The 24,218-nt window shown below is 36.1% G+C and overlaps 1 protein-coding gene across 1 annotated transcript in view; it reads left to right on the forward strand.

Moving 5' to 3' along the window:
- Window positions 1-24,218, forward strand: part of CNTNAP2 (contactin associated protein 2) — a 765,857-nt gene that overhangs the window by 588,630 nt on the left and 153,009 nt on the right. The window contains exon 16 of the mRNA XM_066189178.1: window positions 10,975-11,102. Coding sequence (XP_066045275.1) covers window positions 10,975-11,102 — 128 coding nt within the window. The remainder of the gene's footprint in view (window positions 1-10,974; window positions 11,103-24,218) is intronic.

Consider the following 24,218-nt stretch of genomic DNA (forward strand, 5'->3'; position numbering starts at 1 on the left):
TTTGCTCTTGCCATCTGCAAAATGTGATGAAATATATATTATAAGGAATCAGTATGTAGGCAATACATGATTTTCTTTTTGCTTTCATTATCACAGTAGTAGTTCATCTTCAGTTGCTAAATAAGTTGTGTGTTTTCTGAATGTATGTGCTAATCTTGTCTTTTACTACATACAATATTTATGCTGATTCTGTTTTCTAACTGAGAGTTTTTTTAATTGAGCACTTATTTATACGTGACAAACATAATGTGTGACTGAAATGGTTCATGTTTGTCAGGGGAAATGGACATACTGACGATTATATCTCTAGTTATATCTTTCATTTAATTGTAAAATGAAGAAAATTGTGTGCTTGGTTTTTTAGCCTATCAACTCGACCTGCCTTTGCTTAACTTTTGTAACTTATTCAACTTTGTTGAGAACCTTCTAGTGATTTACTTTGAAAATTTATAGCACCCACCTCCTCATGATTCTTACCTAATTTCAGTTTCCACTTCTGATATATTAATGCTTGCAACTTATGATCTTGTAAAAAAACACGTAAATTCAGTATAAATTATACTGATACAACTGAAGAATGTACCAGCAAACCTCCAGGTTTTGTTGCTTTGTTATCAGTGACTCCTCTATAATCTTAAAGCAGATTATTATTGTTTCTAAACATGGGGACTTTTTAAAGAAAAAGATATTTTAAAACTATTAACTCACACCTTTCTGGAAAGCTACAAAGGGGGTCAGAGTAGAGGATCTCTGGAAGCCCCTTCCCATACCAAACATTCCATGATTTAGTGATTTGTTAATGTGAACATAATTTCCTTGCTGACCCCGTTTTTGGTTTTTGCCCCTAAGAGCAGTGGAATACCTTGCTCAGAAGGAACAGGGGTATTGTTACACACTCATGGAACCACTTCTTGTCTTTTCCCAAAGGAAAAGAAATGAAGGGAAGTTCACATGCAGCAGAACACTGTTACACAGTGCACGCAAACAAAGCACAGAGACAGCAAAAGCTGCTACCAGCCTGCTATCTGGGATGAGACCTGATTTAAACAGATGGGGAAAATGTACTACTTTACACTAATGAACTTCTGGAACAGACTGCCAAAGGAGGCTGTGCAAACAGACACACATTCAGGAAAAGATTTAACAGAGTAATGGAAAACAGATCTATAAATAGATGCTGCAAGTACTGTTCACCCTGTAACATTTTCAATGAAGAATGTCATTCTGGAATAGCTTTTAGGTAAGAGTATTGGGGAAGAACAGACAAATTCTTCCTAAGGAGGCTGTTAAGTTCCTCACAGCAGTTTGCTCACAGCCCCTCACTGGGATGAAGGAGAGGTTTGGAAAAGTCAAAAACCTTTTGGATTGAGATAGAGACAGGTTGTCAGATAAAGCAAAAGCTGCATGCTTGAGCAAAGCAAAGTCAGGAATTCATTCACCACTTCCCATGGGCAAGCAGGTCTTCAGCTTTTTGAAAAGTCAAAAATCTTCTGGATTGAGATAAAGACAGGTTGTCAGATAAAGCAAAAGCTGCATGCTTGAGCAAAGCAAAGTAAGGAATTCATTCACCACTTCCCATGGGCAAGCAGGTCTTCAGCTAATCCCAGAAAGCAGGGCTCCATCATGTGTAAAGACTGCTTGGGAAGACAAATGCCATCACTCCAAATATCTCACCTTCCTCCGCCACATGATGATGTGAGAAGCACGCAAGGCCTTGACCCTGTAAGCACTGCTGATCAGTAACAAAACCATCCCTATGTTGTACTGGTCACAAATCCAAAACATAACACCACAGGAGTTACTGTAAAGATAATTAGGTTCCTCTTGGATTAAACTAGTACAGACATGTTCAGATTCTGCAGATTAGCTGATGTGGCTGCCTGCAGCAGCAGAGAGCTGTCATCAGTGACTGCAACCTTTCTTGCATTGCAAGCATATCCTTTGCTGTAGGTAGGAGAGATAGTCTTCTTGGTATCCCTACATCCATTAGACAATGTTTATCACATAGGCTTGTTTTAAGATAAGAAGCATCTGCAGTAAACTACATTAAAGCAGTCAGAAAAGAAAAGATGAATCAACATTTGGCAAATTAACATGCCTAGCCATTGAAATGCACCTCAACATTGGCAAGGCTCTCAGTGCACCCTCTCTGAATACTGTGAGCCCTAGGCTTTTTGACCTATGTTATATTATATTTTAATTTCGGTCTTCACCTAATGCTGATAAAAAATGTCACAGTCTGAAATACCAGAGAAGTACAACCTGATTGCTTCAGGATCCGCTTCCCTGTAAAATCTATCCAGAATTGCTTGGAGACCTAAAAAGCACCATTTTTAGAGATAAGAGGGAGGGGAAATCTCACTCACTTCATCATCGGCCTCCTTTGTTCATGACTGTATTGTCACATGTTGCTAGAAATGTGAGGTGCAGAGCCGTTTCAGTCCATGCAGTCAGGGCTGTCACAGCACACTTGGTGGAAAAAATCTTGGGGGAGTCCATCAAGTATTGTGCTAGGAAAAGACAGGCTGAGCTCAGATGGAATTGTGTTAGGAAATGAATGGTGAGTTCTGATAAGTTTGTGCCAGGCTTTTGTTGAGAAAAAAAGTGGTGATATGTAGTGTAAGGAAAGTTGAACTCAAAGGCTAACAGAAATTATAATGGAAACCCACCAGAGCAATAAAGTGGAGCAATCTGGCTAGTGAATAGGTCACTAATCCTGTATAAGTGTGATCAGCAAAACATTAAAAAAATGCTTGACATTCTACAGTCAGTGCAGCAAAACAGATTTTTCTGAACAAGGGCCTAATATTTGCATTTGGCCTAATATTTAGCACAAAGTGTGGCATACCATGCCTTCCCTGTGGCTCAAATGCTAATCTCTGTCACTCAGTTTTCTCATAATGCTTTGAGTAAATGCAGTGAAAGAATGTCTGTGTACAGAAAACAGAACCCAGCTGCCTCTGGACTTAAAACAGTTGTACACATTGCAGAATAAATAGTTTTTTTAAAAACTTCAGTAAGTACCTTGTGTAGTATCCTTTCTCATTTTTCCAGTTACTCCACTGTGTGTGGAGATACACACACACACAGACAAGAGGTAATGATATCACAAAAACACAAAAAGGTCAGGAAGAAATTAACCTACAGATAAATTTGCATATCATTTCAAACCAAGGTCATCCATCTTCTTAGCAAAAGCACTAAAAAAGGAACCTAATTGAAATTAAATCAATTCTAAGAGATATATGTGGGTGTTTACTAGCAGAGGAAAAGTATCCTAGTTTTTCTTGTGCTTGATAGCAAAGTGTTTACATAATGAATAAAGACATCTGTTAATTACCTCTATGCTTCACCATTGCTTTAAATGTGCTTGAATATCTTGGAGCATTCAGCTTCAGATAATTATTTCTGATGAATGGATGTATATTTAAAATGTTTTGTAGTGGGATATTTAATTCTTCTAACTAGAGTGCTTTCCTGATAATAGACCCCACTTTCCTTCCTCAGTAGACACAGAAACATCATTCATGCTCTTTATAGCACAATTTGTAGATAATCTTTAAAGATTTCATTTTGGTAGGGTGTTTGTTTAGTGATGGTTGTCACGAATTTCTTCTTCCATTTGACTTTGACATGTTTTAAATAGCTGCTTATCCTCCATCTACTCACCAGCTGCTGGATCATTTAAAGGGTCTACCTTTCATAGGTCTAACAAATCATTACAACAACATCAAAAAATTACAGTCCTGATGCAGAACTCATTTTTAGATTACTTTTACTAATCATTTTCCAGTTAGAAACAACATCTCTATTTATTAGATAAGCAGAAAGAAAAAAATAATAATTTGTAGGATCACAGATTCCAGCTTTGAACAGCAGTAGGCTAAGAAATCCTTTTGAGGAGAAAAGAGCTACAGATGTACAAGCTGTGTGCTATGTAAGAAAGGCAAAAAAAAACTGGTCATCTGTCCTGATGGGATAAGTGCCACTTTGAGAGAAGGATCGCTGCTGGGGATTTGCCTTCTTCCACACACTCATGAAAGTAAAATGGGAAGCAATCTTCTGGGGCTGAGACTGGAGACAAAATTAAAGTACAACGTGATAGTTGCCTCTAAGGACTGAAACTGAGGTCTTCTGAAGGGACACAAATTACGTGAAACACCCTTGAAATGTAGTATTTTAAAAATGTGAACTGATTATAGACATGGAAAATAAGAGGTTGTGGTTGTACGATTAAACTTTGAGGTCAGGTAGAATGGAGAGAGCTTGATGAAAAATAGGCTCAAATACCTAAGTTTTCTTAAATATCAATACAGATGTGGTAGGGGCCTTTACAGAAAGGAAATAAATAGTCAAAAAGTAACATGGAATTTTAATAATATGGGACAGTACTTCTTCTCCTATATTTTGTCTTTTATTGGCTACTTAGATTATTACTTAGTAGAGGGGCGCTGGTGCGCTTTTTTCTATGTGATGTCTAGCAAGCAACTTAAATTTTCTGTCATCCAAATCTGTGATGTTTTTCCAATCTAAGGCTCTTTTGATGTAACTGGAGGACATTTCCTCTTGTCCTTGTTACTTGGGAGAAGATGGCAGCCCCCAGTTTTCTGAAACCTGCTCTCAGACAGTTGTAGAGAGTGATAAGGTCTCTCCTCAAGGCTAAAGAACCCCAGCTCCCTGAGCTGCTCTTCATTGGACTTGTGCTCCAGACTTCTCACCTGCTTCATTGCTCTGTTTTGGTCACGCTTATCAGATGTGTGGAGATTTTGTGAGGTTATCTAATCAAGTGCTTCGTTCCAGGATGTGATCAGTATAAACTTTTTCCCAAAATATTTGGTGTCAAAGCCATACAAGCAACTCAGGACATGAGCTAAATCACAGAATCCTTATATTGCCAGTGTGCCTGCCATAGACTGGTTTCAGTTTTGGATGAGATATATGCAGATATGTGATGTGAGGATGAACACTGCAGGAAGTACCAGTGGGAAGGGTGGGAGTAGCGGTAGATGCTTATACAACTGGGTTTTACTGGCATTTTCTGGATGCAGTAAGTGCCGTACTTCTTTCAGTTTTCTGGACCAAATTCAATACAAAGTTATGCACTTCAGTACTGTATTGAACTCAACTGGCATATAGGGGCTGAAGTCAGCATTAACTATAGCCATCTGTTATTTTGTCGTGCCATAGTCAATTATTTTTATTTAGCTCTTTCAGTCATACAAAATAAAACTGTCAAAGTTGTCAAGAACTCCAAGAATTGAAGCCTCTGAGCTGCTGCTCTGAGATGTTTAATATTTCTTCCAATACAGATCCTTGTGCCCTAAAAATCCTGCCAAAAGTACATTTGGTCTGATAGTTTGATAGGATGTGATCCAAAAGCTTGTGGCAAGCCAGTAGAATGGACACAGCAAAGAATTCATGATTTATCTGTGTGGACCTTGCAACAGCACATTCAGTAGTGCAGATATTAAAATGTACATTTCATTAGATAACTACTTCTTTAAACACAGTAAAATATTACCATCACTGTAATGCATTCAGATACACAAAAGTGTAATTAAAATTCTTGGTGTTTTAAATTAGGTAATTTTTATGACAGGTGGAAATAGTTGAGTTCTTCATTATTTTCTTCCCTCAGAGCTACAGTAGCCTGCTGTTCCAGGGAAAGTTCAGCATCAGTATGGGGATAATGGAAAAAATATAGGTTTCTCATTGTCAAAATGATATATGAAGACAGACGTTTAACTTTCTGGGGCATGTTGACTAGCTGAGTGGGGCATTCTTTTATTGTCCTTCAATTGATTACACCTGTTCAGAGGAGAGTTTTCTCATTTCTGTCATAAAAAACAGCATTTAAAACTTCAGGATGACTAAAAAACTTTTCAGGCATTGTTAACTGTGGGATATTTTTAATATTTTTATAAACTAATATTTTTTAAATAATTTTCTAATTTTGAAATATTTTGAGATTTAATGATAATAATTCTTTTAAAATGCCAAATGAAATTGAACTAAGAGAAAAAAATTATTTGAGAAAGGTATTGCCCTTTTACAATGTCAATTTTTTCTTTAAAAATTCCCATATCATCCATTTTCAGCTCTACATTTACAGAAGTTTCTTTTCTTAGCTTCAGCTGAATCCCAAGTAATCTTGTCTCTGTAATTACCCAAGGTGAAAGGGACATCCTAATTTAGCATTTCTTCTAAAGGAAGTGTCACATATGTTCCCTGACTTACTTAAAAAAAAAATTTAAACTACGAGATAACATTGATTAAATTGTTGACAGATGCAAAGATCAATTACAGCACGGTAGAATTCCTACATTTTGTTCTTAAAATATATCAGTATTTTAATAGGAAAACTTAAAAGTCAAGTCAGATGAGTTGCTGGACCTCAAAAGAAGAGAATCCATAAATTTCCTTTATTTCTTCAAAATAACACTAAAGAAATGAAGATTCTAAGAGGAGCTGCTCTGCTTGAAGAGGCTTTCTAGCTCAACTGGTCTTTTATAAGGAGAATATGAGCAAATAATAAGAAAAGGCAGATTTTCACTGGAAACTGGTTCCATATTGTTCAAAAGAAAGCAGAGCCCCATTTGCTATCTCCATTATTCACCTTTCTCTGTGTATTTCAGTTTCTCACAAACTCCTATTTGAAAGGAAAGTCAAGAAGTCCTTTCAGGCAAGAGAACCTGTAGAGCCAGTGTCAACTGTCTCAGTGTCCTTCATGATGCATTTTTTTAAATGAGACATATTTCTGACCAATTTCTCAGTGTATCTCTCCTTAAGTTAATTTAATCAAGTCAATTCAATCTTTTGAAATTTATAAACAGGGATTATTTGTGAATGCTGCACCATGAACCTCATGATTTGGTATAATTTATCTTTATTAATAGAAAGCAAAGTTTTTCGTTAGTAATTTGGGTGCTGGGATTAGATGATTTTTCATCAAGTTGTTTAGACTTTCAGTAGGTGAGTGCTCTCAAAAGTAAAAATATTTCATGCATGCTAGAGAAGTTTAATTGCCTTAAGATCAATCTTAACTGCAAGAGTTCCTCCTTCTTTTGCTTTTAGGAACCACATATTTCCTAGGATCTTATCCTGTCCAGTGCCAGAGTATAGAAAAACTTAAATTGAGTTATGATCGTCTGTCAGTTTTTATGACTCTGCACAGTAATGAGAAATTTTCCATAATACCCCATGTCAGACAAATCAAGGGTGAGTCATTAGCTCCAACTTAACATATAAGGGCATCTGAGGTGACAAGACATGTAGGAAAGGGACAAAAGAGCTGTAAGAATCCCTGAGAACAGAAAAATCCAGTGGAAATAATAACTTTTGTCCTAGAGTATATGGTTTGCAGTTTATAATTCCAAAGGGTAGAGCCCTGGGTATAGAATGAATCTAAAAGCATGGCTTTTGTGCTGCATAGTATGTCTATTAAAAAGTTAGATAAATTTTATCAAAACCTTTCAAGAGTTAGTTTTGCTTTAATCCTAGTTTTTGTTCACCCTATTTTTAATCCTGTTATTTAGATCTTGCTTATTTCCAAGTTACTCATTTCAGACTATTACCTTTGCTGCCAAAGTAGTATTGTTCATTAAATTGTCTGTAATATTTATTCTTCTTAGTGGTTTTAATATAAATAAAATCTTGCCAGATATATTTGGATGAGAGAAAATACCAGTATTTAGCATGTCTGTGCCCTTCACAATGTTTTCACAGGCATTGGTTTCCAGATCCTAGCTGAACTAAACTGCTTTATACCTCCCCCAGATAGATTATGGAAATGCAGGGATTTGTACAGAGGTGCTCACAAAATAAAAACATGGGTCTTGTGAGAGGTGGAAAGTTGTATACCTTTGAAATTGTCATACTTTGGAGTTTGTATTCTTCAAACCACTGCTAATCAATGAATTATATATGCTTAACACTACATTTTCAGTCAAGTCAGTGTTTTATTTGTATTATCGAAATAACTTCAGTTCCTCAAGTCAGGAAACTATATCTTTTAAAATTGAGTCCATTCCTACCTGTAATACATTTTTTATTTGTTTTACTTTGTATGGCTGGGCTGATAGTTAAGTGATGTCTAACAAAATTGGAGAAAATAAATTACTCCAGTAGCAGTAGTCTGGTTGTATTAAATCATTATATAAACAAATTAATAATGATACAGAATCTTTTCATTACTTTGAATATGTCGTTTGCTGATACATATATAATTCATTTCTTTTTTACATACCACTGAATGCCTTTAAAGAGTAAGTAGATGATCATAATCAAAATAATGATAAATCTCACACTAATATCTGCTACTTTCATTCAAAGGCACCCTGAAGCACTTCGCAGACTGTTATATATAGGAAAAGAAATTAGGAATAGAAAATTATGCTGAGATTTCATCAATATCTCCTGGTAATAATTACAGGATTTGATCAGATTCATTCATCTCCCATTTGGCTATTAATAGGAATATGACACTCTCTGAATTCAATCTTTATTCTCTTGAGGGGATTTTCCTTGGTGAGGAAAAACTTCAGAGACTTTCTCCACCCTATTAATGTGCAAAGTTTTTAAATGCTGTCAGAAGCATTATCACTTGCAGGAATTGAGTGTCTGAGCCGTGATTATTTCTAAGTGTGTTGTACAAAGTCAAGCGTAATAATCAGTCTTTGGTTTAGAACTTTTTTGATTTTGTCAGCACTGATTAGTATGTCCAGAGGAAATACAAGTATGTTAGAAAAGCATAACAGAGCTATTCAGTCTCTATCTGTCTTATTGTCACATGTGTGGGCCAAAAATCATCATTATCCCATTTTTGTTAAGAGCAAAAAAACTACGCAGGTTCTGCTGTTGAAAAGGCAACTCACCTCTCTCAGCTCTTAGTTCAGCACTCCCAGTCCTCAATAATTTCAGTGCAGGGGAAAATGCATTTGCTACAATGACGACACAAGTAAGCGATGACCAGAAAATAAGGCTATTTCTGAAAAGAACAGTAACATTTAGCTTTTACTGTCATGGCAACAGCTTTAAAGTGACCATATCACTAAGTGCATTCATAAAATATTAAAATTAGTAAAAAATGATCAGTAAAGAGGGGGGAAATTCTATTTCTTCTCTTAATTTTAAAAGAATAAATTTTATTTATTCTTTTAATTTCCTTCAAGGAAGGTGAAAGTTATTGGTGACAGGAAAACTGGCATCCTTTAATGTCCTTATTTGGAGCTGAAGTATTATCTGGTTTTGTGAGACAGGAAAGAAAAAAAAATGTCAATAGTTTTCTTTTTATCGCTCTTCGAAGAATGCTTTATTTTAAATAGATATGTCCAACTTTAAAGTGTTCTTTGAAAGAGTAAAAATCAGCAGAGAAAGCCAGTCTCAGAGGAAAACCTCAGAAAGAGTAAAGTGATGACCTACATTTATCCTCTATTAGAAGGGAGTGGGTCCCATGGATGCAGTCTTTAGCAGTGATGAAGATTAGGTCTACATACCTGTCTTTGTGATTCACTTTTTCTTTCTTAAATGAGAAGTCCTTTAATCTTTCATTTCTTAAACTGCTTGTCTCCAAATGGATGAAAAGGATACCTTTGTAAAGGGCATGGCGATCTGGGGATGAAAAGCAGTATGCCACAAGCCAGCACAATGTGCCGGAGCAGCCTGCTGGGGTTCCTGCTCTCCATTTTCCTCCTTTTCTATCGATGTCCTGTAGCAATCTCACTGACAAGAGCACTTGGTGTAGCTGTGTCCAGCCGAAGAGGGTTAATGATCTCAGCAAATCAAAGAGTCACATAACACAAAGGAGCAAGTTCTCTGAAGGGGAAGAACACACAGATTAAGTAAAACAGTCACCTGCTATTTGAAAAACTCTAGCAATTAAATCTCTAATTACTCTCTTCATCACAGAGAACAGACACTACTTCCAAAGAACTGCTGCTCGAAAATGTGATGGCTATTTTCTTAACTAATTCAGTTGTGCTTCTTTTTTAAAGAATGTTTTGCTTTCCATCTCTTCAGATGGACCAAATAAGGCTGATGACTGGAGATCTACAGGAAAACAGTACTGTGCTACTGGAAGACTCTGAACATTACCACAGATCTGAACATTATTACAGATCCCTGCTGCGCTGCCCAGTTATTAGCAATATAATGAGTCCAATCTTGGAGTCATCCAAGTCAGAGATGAAAAAGACTTTCATTTTCCTGAAATCATTACAAGTTCTCAGTTATAGTCATATTGTGTGGTTCAGTTAACTTTTCTAGATACTGAATTCATCCTACATCCTGTGATATTTTTGAACAAAGGAATTTATTTTTTAGATCAAAAAGTTCCTTATTTTAGATACCAAATTATATGGCAGGATAGAACTAAAAAGAAAGAGACGGGGGGGAAAGAGAGAGAAATAGATGGATTTACTTTGTTTCCTCTTGCTTTTCTGTAAAAAAATATAATCTTAATACTATATATAGGGCTTTTTTTCCTGTAGGGCTTTTTTTCCTGTGTGGATAATTTAGCCTTTTATATGAGTGTTTATATAAAAACACAAATGAAAGCTCAAACAAAGCAAAGCCGAAAATACAAACCAACAAAAAAAAATATTGCAACCAAAAAATCCACAGAGGCAAACCACCTGAGAGATGAAGTACCTCATTAAATATTGCTTATTTCATTTTCTATTTGGAAGAAAGGACACTCAATGCCAGTTGGGTTCACCTCTTGAAATAATAAAGGAAAAATATTGTAACTGTGCACAGTGATTTGGTCAAAGCATGAAAAAAGCACTGGGTTAGTTGCTGCAGTTGGAACAAGGAGCTCTAAGACCTGACTATAAATTGAATTTTTGTGGTCTTGCTAACTAAAATGGGGTTTGAGTTGCATGCAATTGTTGCATACCTATTCTTTTATTTCTAAGATCAAGGAAAGTAATTTCAAATACTTCACAACTGTTTTCTTTTTGTGTCTCTGTAACTCAGGAGGAAAGACAGTGGGATGTTGTCATACAAAGAGCACCTACCAGTCAGCCAGGTGGTGGTTGGAGACCTAGACCGGCCTGGGTCTGAGGCCAAGGTGTCCGTGGGTCCCGTGCGGTGCCAAGGGGATCGTAAGTTCTCTGGTTTTCTTCTGCTTCTCCTGGGTAGAAACTCAGTCAGAAATGAGTAACTTTGGAGGGACCCCATGGGAGCTTATGGCTTGTCTGCTCAAAAGACCTTTTGCTATGAAAGCATGATGTGAGAAATTTGGTTTATGAAAACACACCTATAATGGCTTACCTTTTCATTTAAAATAGCAACAGGCTTTCTTTATTTTATGGTAAATGTGGCAATTTGGATTATTCAACTAAGTTTATGTAGATGAGTGGTAATACAGATTGCATAATAATATCTCTCAACATCTGTTTTTCTGTTGGGTACTCATGTCAGTATCATTATCATTACTGTGCTTATAGGATATAAGTGGTAGCATGATGGCAAAACTCATCACTGTAATCTCTAATTGTAGGTGTAAAAAATTTGACAAGATTGTTATCAGATCAACTGTATCAGGTCTAGATGTTTCCATGTAAAGCATTGGGAGTTTTTTATTGTAGTCTCTGGTTTCCAGGCTTAGTGATGATAAGAGGTGTACATCCTCCAGTTTGATCATCTAGTGATAGAGTAAATCAGTATCATGTATAAATTTCCACTGCAGACACACTCAAAATTGGAATGCACTTAAGAAAATTGTAGTCTCGCTTCAGTTTGGTTTGCATTTCAGGAGGTGAAATTCACTATCAAAGGCAGAGCAACTGCTTAAGGCCCTTCTAAATCACACTTCAAAAATTGAAACTCTGTGCAATTGACACACATGTTTTATTTGTCCACTGGGTTTTAAGGCAGTTCTTTTATAATAGGTGCAGTAAGGAAAGGTTGTCTGATTTAATTTAAAATAACTAATATTTGTGTGAACTATAAATAATACAAAATCCATCCACAGTAAAGACTACTATAACTCAGTCTGTAAGACTGAGGTGATGCAGAAATATTTACATAATATATTTGTTACTTGTTATTTATGGTGTTTGACCAATCACAGGTCACTCTGTTTGTTTGTGTCTCAGCTATGTTTGATAAACTTTTTTGTAATAGGCTCTTACAACAAGATGACAAAGAATAACAAATATTATTTTTCTTGCACCCATATTCCTCATATCCTGGATCTGAGTGCTTCTAGAAATGTTAGTCTCTGAAGTGTCAGCCATTTCAAAATATTAGTATAAATGAAACCTCATCTGAGCAGGCAATAGCCTTTATTAGAGAGTGACTGAGTGACACAACCTTTTGGGAAACGGAATGGGTGTATTCCTACCATCCTGATTAATTTCATTATCTCCATGGACTTGACAGATATGATTTGTAGTTTTTAAAAAACTTTGCCTATGAATAAATTTGAATTTCCTCCCATGACCATATATTATTGTCAAAAATCTGGTATAATTTTTTCTCACAGGAGATAATATAAACCCCAGTCTTTTGCAAAGCTCCTGTTTTATATTCCCAGTGCATTTAGTAAACATTCCCCTTTGTATTCTTTCTAGAATGTATACAGCAACTGCTGTTTCACCTTGTGGAAAACAGGGTTTTTGTTCCAGACAAATTGCCAAAAATTTAAACTGTGCTTTTGTTCCAAATTTAAGTTCCAAAGTAGTAATTTTCTGGGAAAGGATTAGAAACAACAACACCACTAACCAACTGGGGTTTTTGGGGTTTTGTTGTGTTTTTTTCTTTTTTGTTTTCTTTTCTGGTGTATTACATGCATCAAAACCAACATTACTAGAACTAAAGATGTTGAGTGTCATCATAGCACAGTTCATGTGTTCTGTTAAATTCAGTTGCACGTGTAAATGAAATTCACCTATGAAGCAGGGAAACCTTCAAAATATATGGGAAGCTGGACTGGAGCAATGTTCTCCATTCATTATATATAAAAGGGCAGCTTATATACACTTAGAAATAGTTTACAGTTACAACTGTTTTCTCATTGTAACACAGCATAGGAAAAAATGCAAACAAACATTGTCTATCTTATTCTTAAGGTGGCTAAAGTATTCACACTACAACTATACCTACTAATACCTAGAAAACCCATTGTCCCATGTTAACACCTTAACATAATTTTCTAACTGCACCACAAGCTTCAGAGGCCTTGAATCTGGGGCCCAGGCTGGAGTAGCTCAACTTCAATCTAAATATAAATCATGCCCTCTCTCTATCTGAGAAATCCTGCTACACAGTTATAATCATGAAAACCGTTTAAAAAATACAGATTTTTGTTTTGCTTGCAAGGAAGCTGGAAAAAGTAACCAGCCAAATAAAAATTTACCCATTTACAAGAATTTCTCATTGTGGTTGCAGCCAATACCGTGACAACTTATCTTGTCTTGCCCTGAGGGTTGTCCATACCAAATGTTGTATTAACCCAGAGTCCAGTGATATTTTGCATCATATGAAGTCATATTTTCCCACCAGATTTATATTATAATTTGCCACAGACTTCATAGCTAACTCCGTGTGACATTTAGTGACAGTGACATGTCACCTAGGCCAACTCACAGCTGTGCCTGAGTACAGGAGTAAGAGTACCACAGAACTGATGGCCTTTGCAGTCCTTAAAAAGAGACAGCTGAAAGCTTAATATGAGGGCAAAGAGGATTAAAGAAAGCAAAGATATTTGTCATTTCATACAATTCACTTCTTCCCATGCTCATCAAATTCTTAAGAATCCATTAACCAGCAGAGGCCACAGCAATTAACTGTTTCTACACTATTGACTGATCAAAGTAAATCTGAAAATCATCCATCTCAGTGCATTTGTTTTGACACAAACCAAGGAAGATTGCAGAATCAAAACTGTTTTCCTGTTCCAAAAATAACTATATTCTTCTTTCAGAAATACAGGTTTTATTTTGGTCCCACAAATGATGATTGCATTTTTCTTTTTTGCCTGATTTATTACCTGATTAAGGCTGTTCTTGAATAGTGGCTATTGTTGGAGATAAAGACCAGAAAACTGGTTTATGCATGATTACACATTTTTGTGTTCCACAAGTATTTTTCATATTTAACTGCAGCTCAAAAAACACTACTTGCATTCTGAAAAGTCAGCTAAAAGGGCCTTTACTACCCCTCTAAAGATCAGCTTAAGTTGCTGTATTCTATCAGAATGATGAAGACTCATCTAGTCACTGTGGCAAAAATCCCATAAATCTGGTCTGGGGCCTGTTCTGCACCCTGGATTAAATATCCAGGGTGTCTCTTTCCTATTTGCTATTTTAGTGTTGAGGAATGCTTTCTTAACATCTAATGATTTTTCTAAGTGGTGGTCTACTGGGGAAGCAAACTTCTCCAATTTCATGGAGAAGAGGTGCACAAAAAGGAGATGAATTTGGTGGGGGTTTTGACACTGTATTGCAATGATGCTAAGATCAAAGCAAGGGTTTTCAGCAAATGTTGACTCTACACAGACTTAAAGCAAAGCTGTCCTTGCTGACCACAACTGTGTGAGTGTTGTACTTACAGAATGACAGTGACATTTTGTCATTTGTCAGCACATTCTCAATATCCTTTTAGCAGAATGGGAATTCAAAGTATAAACAAAGAAAAACAGTCCTTAGTCTCCATAGTAACACTGGATAAGGGAACAACTCTTGTTTTCCTTGAAGTAAAGTTATTCTGTGCAGGATCTAGAAAAAGGGCACTGTAGAATGACAAATTAATAATTTTTATTCTTCAGTTAACTTTGAGACACTGATGAAAATCCCTTTTGCAGACCTATTACAGTTTTACTAATACTCATGCAATAGGACCTAGTCCTGACCTGGACTCAGCTGCCCTGCATTTAACCTTGCCAACCAGTAATAGAAAGACCTTGTCCATCTCTTTATGCTATTTCACTGTAATGTAAAGGGGCACCTTGAGCCCTCTCCCTTTAGCAAGAACACAAGTGTGCTGAGGGGGTTTTTGTGTGTATGTTCAGCCCAAGGTGGTAGATCAAGGCTTCAAAAGCAGATCTGGTAATTTGTTTTGAAACCAAGCTGAAGAACTTAAATTGCCATGGTGGGGCTATGGTTACAGAGATTTCATCAATAATCATATTGAATCAAAATCACTTTTTTGGTTTCTGGAACCTTCTGAAGAATTTTTTCATTCCCCTTAGGAAAATATTGGTTTTCACAAAGCTTCTATATTTGCCATCTGCTAAGAGTATCCTTTTCCCAAGGACTTCCAAAGATTTTGATTCGAGTTTGCTCTTTATTAGCCCAGAGGGGGAAAGACTCTGCTCTGTATTTGCTTTTCTCCTTGAGTCTATTTTCCTTGTGTCCCATTTCCTCTATAGCAAAGACAGAATTTAAAGGGAAGATGTTTTTTACACTGCTCAGATTTATGTTTTTTCCATCTCCTCTGCTGTGCAGTTTTTATCCTCCCAGTAAGACTTCGATTTCTGAGCCATGAATCATTTTCTTGTATATTACTTCTATTATCTGTAATCTTCAAAATGTGGAGGAGGAAAGAGTTGCATTGGCTGTGGTTCTTTCTATGCTAAGTTTTCATGAAGACCAGTATCAGCAGTGTGCTTGTAGAACCTGCAGAGACAGACAAAAAATGTCCCCTTGAGAGATGACAGAAGTTCTGGAAGATATCAAAACCCAGCTCTTCCATCAGTGCATTGATTTTGCTTGAGCATGTGTGCATATGACTGTGAATGTACGTTACTCCTTTCATTACTGATGCTTTCTTTTTCTTTCTTTCTTTTTCTTTCTTTCTTTCTTTCTTTCTTTCTTTCTTTCTTTCTTTCTTTCTTTCTCTTTCTTTCTTTCTTTCTTTCTTTCTTTCTTTCTTTCTTTCTCTCTCTCTCTCTCTCTCTCTTTCTCTCTTTCTTTCTCTCTCTCTCTCTTTTTCTTTCTCTTTCTTTCTTTCTTTCTCTCCTTTTTTCTCTCCTTCTTTCCTTTTTCTCTCCTTCTTTCTTTCTTTCTCTCCTTTTTTCTCTCCTTCTTTCCTTCTTTCTCTCCTTCTTTTTATTTCTTTCCTTCCTCTTATCAATTCTGGCTTTACTCCTTTTAATGTTTCAGCAGAGTTTGCTTATTTATTCAGACAGTGGTATGGCCATGCATGTTTTTTGTGACTCTGGGTTTGCATTGAAACCACTGGGAAGTTATCTAAACCAGACAGCCACTTCCAGGGTCACATCTTAGAAGCTGGTATCCTTGGTAAGGTCTGGGTTTGTATTCCTCAAGTACTTCTTATGCATCACATGTGCAGGTTGGTGACTCAGAACTGTCACTTGTAATGAAAATAAATTAACTGTTTCATGTGCATGTTAAATCCATTTTCATTACATTGCAAATTGTGGATTCTTTCAACACCCTGAACTTGTTTTTCAAGGGTACCACCTGAGTTTCAGGGTTAAAAAATAGATTAGCCTTACAGTCCTCTTTCCTGTTACACATTAAACCTATGTCCAAGGTCAATTCTCTAGTAAGATATGCAGTGTGTCAACTCAGACAGATCTGCAGCGCTGTTACTGATAGGTAAGCTGGAGAGTATCCCAGAAAAAAGAAAAAAAAAATTTAAAAAAAAGGCGAAAAAAGCAACATATTTGAATTATTGAAAGATTCAATTGGAATTGAATACTCTACTGGAAGTAGAAACAATTTATTCCTACTCTATCTTAGACAACATTTCAGTTATATAGTGACTTGTCTTACAGGCTAATAGAAGTGAAAACACTGGATCAAATGAAAATTAACATCAGTGATACCCCCTACCAAGAAGCAAAACCCAGCCAGGGTGCTTTCAGGAAAATACAAAAATCTGTCTCTTGAAAATCCTGAAGCAATAATTCTGTGAGAGGCTTGTGAGATAGGATTGCATACCTGAAATTTAGGCAATTCCCTTTTGAGATGCTAATTACTTCTCTGCCACTAAGATTAGAAAACCAGTGAAAATCTCTAGATTTTTCTACATTTACTTTGTTTTTGCTTGTATTGCTAGATATATCTAGATACATTTTTATACTATTATTATTATTAATTTCTTAAGATTTTCAAATAAATTATGATATGTTCAGTAAGGAAAATGCAGGCCAAAACTTGATCCATTTAAGAGTTTAAATTTTTTTCACCAGTACCTATAGGTGCCTTCAGTACACATGAAGACTAGTCTGCTGTATTTCCACATCTATTACCACAGCATGTCTTTATGCGCTGCACTGGACTGTAAATTGTGCAATTCAAGAAGAAATACAGATTTATCCAAAGAACATCAAGACATTGTGCTCACTGCTTATCACAGTTGTTTCAGTGCTACCAGGAGAAAGAAAAGTGTCCTTTCAGTAAAGGCAGCCTGCCAAGCAAGTACTGCCAGAAGTATTCTTTGAGACTCATTTGATTTTTTCAGTGGATTATGTTGAGGGTGACAAAACAACAGTATTCAGTTCAGATTCAAGTAGGGATCTATGCTTTAGTTAATCAAACTGCTGTGGTTATCCTTCATATAAAATTGCTTTCCTCAGACACCCAAGAGAAAAAAAATGACCTACTAGGTCATTTTTCTGAAACTTTTTAAGTAAAAAAAATCCATTCTTTTGCAGATGCTTAACTTCCAATTTAAATATTGTCATTTCTCATTCTTAAGACTTTCACTTTTCCTTCACCTTTAACCCTGTTTCATACTGCATAATTAAATTTATTGTGAAGTCTAACTAGAATTTATTTTCGTCTTCATGCAGAAATATTTCCTCTAGGAAGCAGTGCTTAAATGCCCTCCTGTGGAGTCTTAATGTTTCTTAGAGAACTTTTCATTTTCTCACCTCTCAGGAAAGCTTAGACTGTGGCCCGTTATCTCATACCAATATAGGCTGTTTCTGGCCAGGTAAATAAAACTTTTCCTGTCTTGAAAATAGGAGCTGGAAAACCTCCATTGCTCACATGAATTTAGGGCATTTCTCTGTCATGCTGAAACATGCCAGGAAATTTAAAGGTGGATATGGGATAAAGTCCTTCTCTTCATGTGTTCTCATATCCTTCCTAAGCAGCAAAGTACTCCAAGTGTTGGCATTATGGCTGGTAGCTTTGTCATCCTTCTTAATTGGAACCAGTTCCCAGAAGCATCATAATTACACTCAAAAGTGATCCTCTGCTGTTGTACACCAAAAACTTTTGAATCTAATTTAGAACTTCCTGTTAGGTATGTTTTCAGCAAGATAAGCTCTACCTTAGATGGTAGACAGTACCGAAATAAAAAGACCTAATATCTCTGAAACTGCAAATCAGCTGGAACTGTCTTTGAATTTAGGCAATGGGGAGTGGTAGGCAGTGTGAATAGCACTTGAACATGTATGGTTGGAATTATTTAAGTACCAAAAATATTTTCTTTCTTTGTGATAATACTTAAACCTAGCTAATCATTCTAGACACTCTTCTCCTACTCCTTTGCATTTGTACAACAGGAGATATTTTGGCCTAGACATTTGGGACAAATAACTCTCCATAGGACTGTAAGATTCTGTGAGTGCTCTTCCTGCATAAAGCTCTGTTTTGCTTCTTTTTTTATATAATCTCAAAACCCACAGGGAATTCGTGACATTAATGATTTATAAGCTCTCAGAGTTTCTACAGTACATGATCTTTACTGAGGTTTATTACACGGCCATAAAATTCTCTTTCAGTTCAAACTTTGAATACATGTGTATCCATGGAATAAATGCTTGTAAAATGGCACAGTTTTAGCATAGAAACATATTGACTCATAGGTCATATATGAATATTCTCTATTGTGTCCCACTCACTGTCAGGTTTTGTTCTGTTTCCTTACTGAGAGCAAATCCTACCCATGAGAGCTACTTATCTCACAGAGCAGGAAAAAGCACAGACCACACACAGTTTAACCATTTTCCTATTGAACATGTCTTTTTAGGCATGACTGAAGCAACAGGATGCCTGCAAATAGTTCAAGAGAAAAAAAAGTGACAGTAGAATCAGATTTAATTTTGGCACATTGAGAAAAACAATGTCCCGTACAGTTTGTGCCACATGAACATCAGTAACCCAAGGTAAAAAGGAAAAATGTGGACTTGTTCCCATTAGAATAGACCAAGGAGAGATAATTTTAACCACAAGCAATGGCTCTTGATGCAGTTTGAGACCTTTTTTAAAATCCTTTTCCAGCTTTGCAAAGATCCAGTAGAGCCCAGGTGCTTTGTTCAAAAGAGTGAGATTTATGACACTTTTGCCCAGTACCTGGTAGTGTATGAAAGTATTATAGATTACACTGTCACTCACTGTGTATTTTCATTATGAATGCAATTTACATTGCTGGAGACTTTTCCTTAAGGTCATGAAGGCAGTATGCTCTGAGTATCTGTTTTGATGGAAAATGCATTTCAGCCTGTTCATCTTTACTGTTTACCTTCCTCTAGTCACTTTTTCTGGGCATCCTCTACTGCCTTTGAAAAGGAAAGTGAATATGTGAATGAAGGTACAAAGAATAATACAACTCCACAATTTACATCTCCACCCTTCCCAGATCTATCATGAAATGTGAATCTGACAGCAAACATTCAAGATAGGAATTTACCTGCCTCTTATTGAATAATTTTAATTCTCATATGCATTCAGTTCTATCTAAATGTGTATATTGGTATAAACTACACAAGACAGTTCGTTCAAATATCAATGAACTAATAAATTTTGCTCTTTTTACATATCTGCTGAAGTAATGAAAACATATCGCAATCAATGCCCATGTTCAATTCTCCAGCTGATCATAAAACAAAAAAATGGTGAAGTTCCTTAGGGGAGTTATGAGCTTTATGTTTCAGAGATACAGAATTCAAATGCAATTAAGGGCTAATTTTATTCAAATTCTCCTCATCATTATGATCATACTGCAGTTAATTTTCTCTTTTTTCATGCAAAAAACAAGTATCTGAAGCATTTCATGTATTGTCTCTAGATTCCTAGGGAATCTAAGCAAGCATCGTTAGTCTGATAGATGACATACAGTAGCAGTTCACATTAAACTCAAATCCCCTTGAAGTTATGCTTTAATTATAATTTCAAACATTTTACCATGTCTGTGATTGTAATGCATATTACTATCTTACCTCTTACCTGTAGCAAAATAAGAAAAGCAATTGTGCAGGAGACAAACAAAATCTAAGAATGAAATGATGAAAGAATTCCCATAGTGTTCAGAAAAGTGATGAGAAGGATATGTCAGTAAAGCCGTAAGGAATTAGGAAAGCCTGCGACTAAACTGGAGATTGAGAAGTTGCTGAAATCCTGTCTATTACATATACAATTTTGCAGCCACCTTTAAATTTCACCCCATAAGCCTGAGTTTTCTTAGAAATTAGGTATAATAGGAAGGGAATTATCTATATTTATTTTTTTAGTTTGAACTCTTTCTCACTTTAATACTTTTGGCCTGCACATTCCTGCAGCACTGACTGACATTTAAAGAGCAGAAAGAACAGAAAAAGGCAAAGAATGATTGAAGGTGAGGTAGAGTGGGGTCAGTGTCATTCATCCCTATGTGTAAGTTATGCAAATTCAGTCTCATTTGGACATAGATAAGTGATTGGCAGCAGGACGGAGGATAGCCATCTATAACCTCACAGCACCCAGTATCTGACACACAATGCTAAGTGTCTCAGTAATACTTAAAATATTCAATCACCAAGATGGAAAAACTAGTAAGAGGAAGTTGGAGACCTTTGGTGCTCGTTAAACTTACACCACTGATCTCCGTGCTAGGGAGCCAAGCTTACTCTAATTATGTCTAAATACAAGCATTTACAATAGCTGAACCTTTTCTATCCAATGATAGAATAAAAGGAAAGGTCAGGGATGTATTCCACAATCACAGCTGCTTTTTGTAATGATTTCTCATCCCACAGGCTATTCTCCTCATCCTTTAACTGTAGGACTGAATTTTGACAGCTTCAGTTCAACACCTTCCCATAATCAAGTCCCATTACATAGGTATGTGTATTGTTACACACATGCTTTCCAGAATTTTTGAAGGAAAGTAACCTGATCCTTCTCTCTCTCTCAGTGAAGCAAGTCATTCTAGATTTTCATGTAGAACTATGATGCAGTTCCCAAAGGAAGTACTTATTAACACAGAGTTGCAAAGTTGAGCATTTTTGTCAAGCGATTAGAAGTCTGAACTGTTAAAAGGGAATATAATAATAGTTTAAGAGAAGTGGAATACATATATTAAAAATTAACCTCCTATTTCTTTTCTCTGATCTATTTTTTAACATTTTTTCTGACCTTTGTCTTCTATGGAACCCTTGCAAATGTGTGAGAGACAGGGCTAGAAAACTGTAAGAGAAATATGAAGTATTGCCTACTTACTTTTCCAGTGATAATGCTATGGATAACTTCCACTGTTAAATTTCTGAGTTTAAATATGCTGGGTTCCAAATGAATGATAAAACCTGTGAAGTGCCATAAATTAGACCTTTATAGAGCAGGTTTCAGAGGAAAGGTTGAAATTCCCCTTTATTCTTCCTCTTTTCTGTCCTGAAAACTTACCTTCTGTGAGGTGCCAACTTGGTTCTTCAAGGCAAACGAAGAAGAAACTTGAAAAGGCTGATAATATTCGTCGAGGCATTAATTTTGAATTAGTTCAGATAGAATTAAAAGGAGATGAGGGGGAAATCCTGTACCTTACAAAATGGTATCTTTTTGTCATTAAAGAAATTCAGAGCAGTTCTATCCATTTCCTGTTACAAGCTTACAGTAATCTGTCCTTCGAAGGTATTAGCTAAGCTTGCAGAATCATGAAGCTTTCAACTTTACAATATTAAGCAGCAAATTCTAACATTTTTGCATGCCTGTGTTTCAACTTTCATTTGTGAAGAATCATTTCCACATTTGATTTGGTCTAATTCAGAGGAGCAATATTTTTCATGAGAGCAGCTTTCAAAGAAGCAGTTATGGAAAGAGCCAGTAGTGTTTTATGGTTTCAAAAGTTTCTTTTCAGCCTGTTATTTAGCTAATCAATTTCCAGTATGCCCACTGTATCTATCTTTTGTTTTTTATCCTTGGTTTCATGAACTCCTGCTGCTGGAAAACTTTTCCCTTGTCACTCCAAAAAGATCTGCTTTTGAAAACTGAGAAACTAAATCAGTGTAAATCAATTACTACACACAGAACATAGTTCATGTATCTGTGTTCAAGTAACTCCCATTATCATTTCTTATAGACTAGCTATGACAAGGTTAAATGTAAAAGAATTTATTATTATGAACTGTTCTTGTGTCTTAGTATTTCAGATGGAGGCAGATGTAAATTTCATCCGCAGCTGGTGGGATATCTTCCAGGAAAGTTAAGATGTTCCCAAAAATGTAGAAAAGTTATTTTTCCAGGAAATACTTTAATTTGCCATCCCAAAAGAAAAGCAAATTCTCTGAAATTATTGCCATGTAAACTCTGAAAATATAAGAAGTCATTTGACACAGAACATGTTGGTTATATCAAGTTCTCACCAATGGAAGGGCATCATTGTGAATTTCACTTCCAACATTTTACAGAAGAACTTTTTCATCACTGTTTAACTGTATTTCACAAATAAAGTTTTGAATTAAATGCCCATTTAAAATGTCCAAATCAGAGTAAAATTTTCAAACCAATTGGGTCAGCGTAGTTACATTTCATTAACGGTTTCAAGAAACTTTCAATTTCCTTCAAAACGCTCAAAAGCTTCAATGTTTTCTAAAAATTACAAGGTCTTGCTAGAAAACTAAACTAAATTTAATGTTTCCTTCATGGGAGAGGCACTCCTTCTTTCTTTTCTATAAATGCAAAATAACTCCCTATGCTGAGACAGAGATTTTGAAGATTTCACTTCGGTAAAATAAAACATTCCTGAAGAATCCTCAGTCCTGTTTAAATCATAATGGGATTAACTGCTATTTTACCCCTCCTTATCCTGAAGTTGTCTCTTTATATCACCATGTAGAGAGAGCTTTTCCCTATTCTCTGTGCACACGCTGTATTTCAGGTGGCTAATCTGATTGTTCTCCATAATATCATTAGGCAATTTTAGGATCCCATAAGGACAGCCAGTCATTAAATAAAAATGTTATGATCATACAGTTCATTGCAGCTATCCCAGCCTCAGAAAATTTGTAGTAGTGTAGGGCAAGATACAAGCAAATAAAATTAAGATGCTTAAAGCAATAGGAAATGTTTTGAGAAAATAGTGAACCAGCATCTGAAGCTGTACATCCAAGAAGTGTGTCACTGTTATGAGTTCAATAACAATTTCGCATGGCAACACAAAAGGAAAGGTGTTTTGTTGATTTTTTTGCTTGAATCCGTGAACTGTTGAAATCCCTAAATAACAAAAATGTGTAGGCTTTCATTATTGTAATTCTTTGTGTCTTTATCCCTGAACTGATAAATTTATTTCACATTGTAATGAAAATGTTTTCTGAAATGAGGATGGGGAATAAGCAAACCCAGTTCCTTCAGGCTCTTCTCACACTTCACATCCTACAGTCCTCACATGCTTGTTAAATATATGCAACCTGGTTAAACAGGAAAAGGGCACAGGCTGACTGTTCTAATGAGTCAGGATCTTTAAGTCAGGCCTTTATTTCTCCTAGGTTTTACAGAACAATCCTGCTAATAGTACTGATGCAGTAGCTCAACCAACACGTGAACAATGCCTTTCCACATGTGGCTCTATTTAGCTGGTACTAACCACAGAGACAAGCAGCTGTGAGACGAGTGTGATTTGTTTGTGTCTGCCTAGCTATCCAAAATCTGTAGTGTTCTGAGAAACAAAATATAAATGGCAAAAAAATTGCCTCAGCTCCTTCCTGATCTTCAGTGGCTTAGAAGCTGGTGGACATCCTAACAAACCAGAGACCCAAGGATATACATCAGGAGCTGCATTGCCTGTCTCCATCAATTCTCCTGCAATCACTTCCAAAAACTTGTGAAAATCCTGAAAATTCCAAGGTAATTACTAGACCAAGTAATTAAGTACTCTCCACTCACATCCAAAAATACGTGAGCAAAACCCCAAACCACGAAATATCCTTAACCAATAGGAAATTGCATATATGGGTAGTGACTTACCAGGGTAAAACAAGGCAGTGTTCTGCCTCCAAAAAATACATTTGCTATTGAAAGAAAATGTGACATGTAAGACTGTCAAACTCA

This window comes from Chamaea fasciata, unplaced genomic scaffold, assembly GCF_029207755.1.
Source record: "Chamaea fasciata isolate MVZ Bird 193981 ecotype frontalis unplaced genomic scaffold, bChaFas1.0.hap1 SCAF_1, whole genome shotgun sequence".
In the NCBI taxonomy this organism is placed as follows: domain Eukaryota; kingdom Metazoa; phylum Chordata; class Aves; order Passeriformes; family Sylviidae; genus Chamaea; species Chamaea fasciata.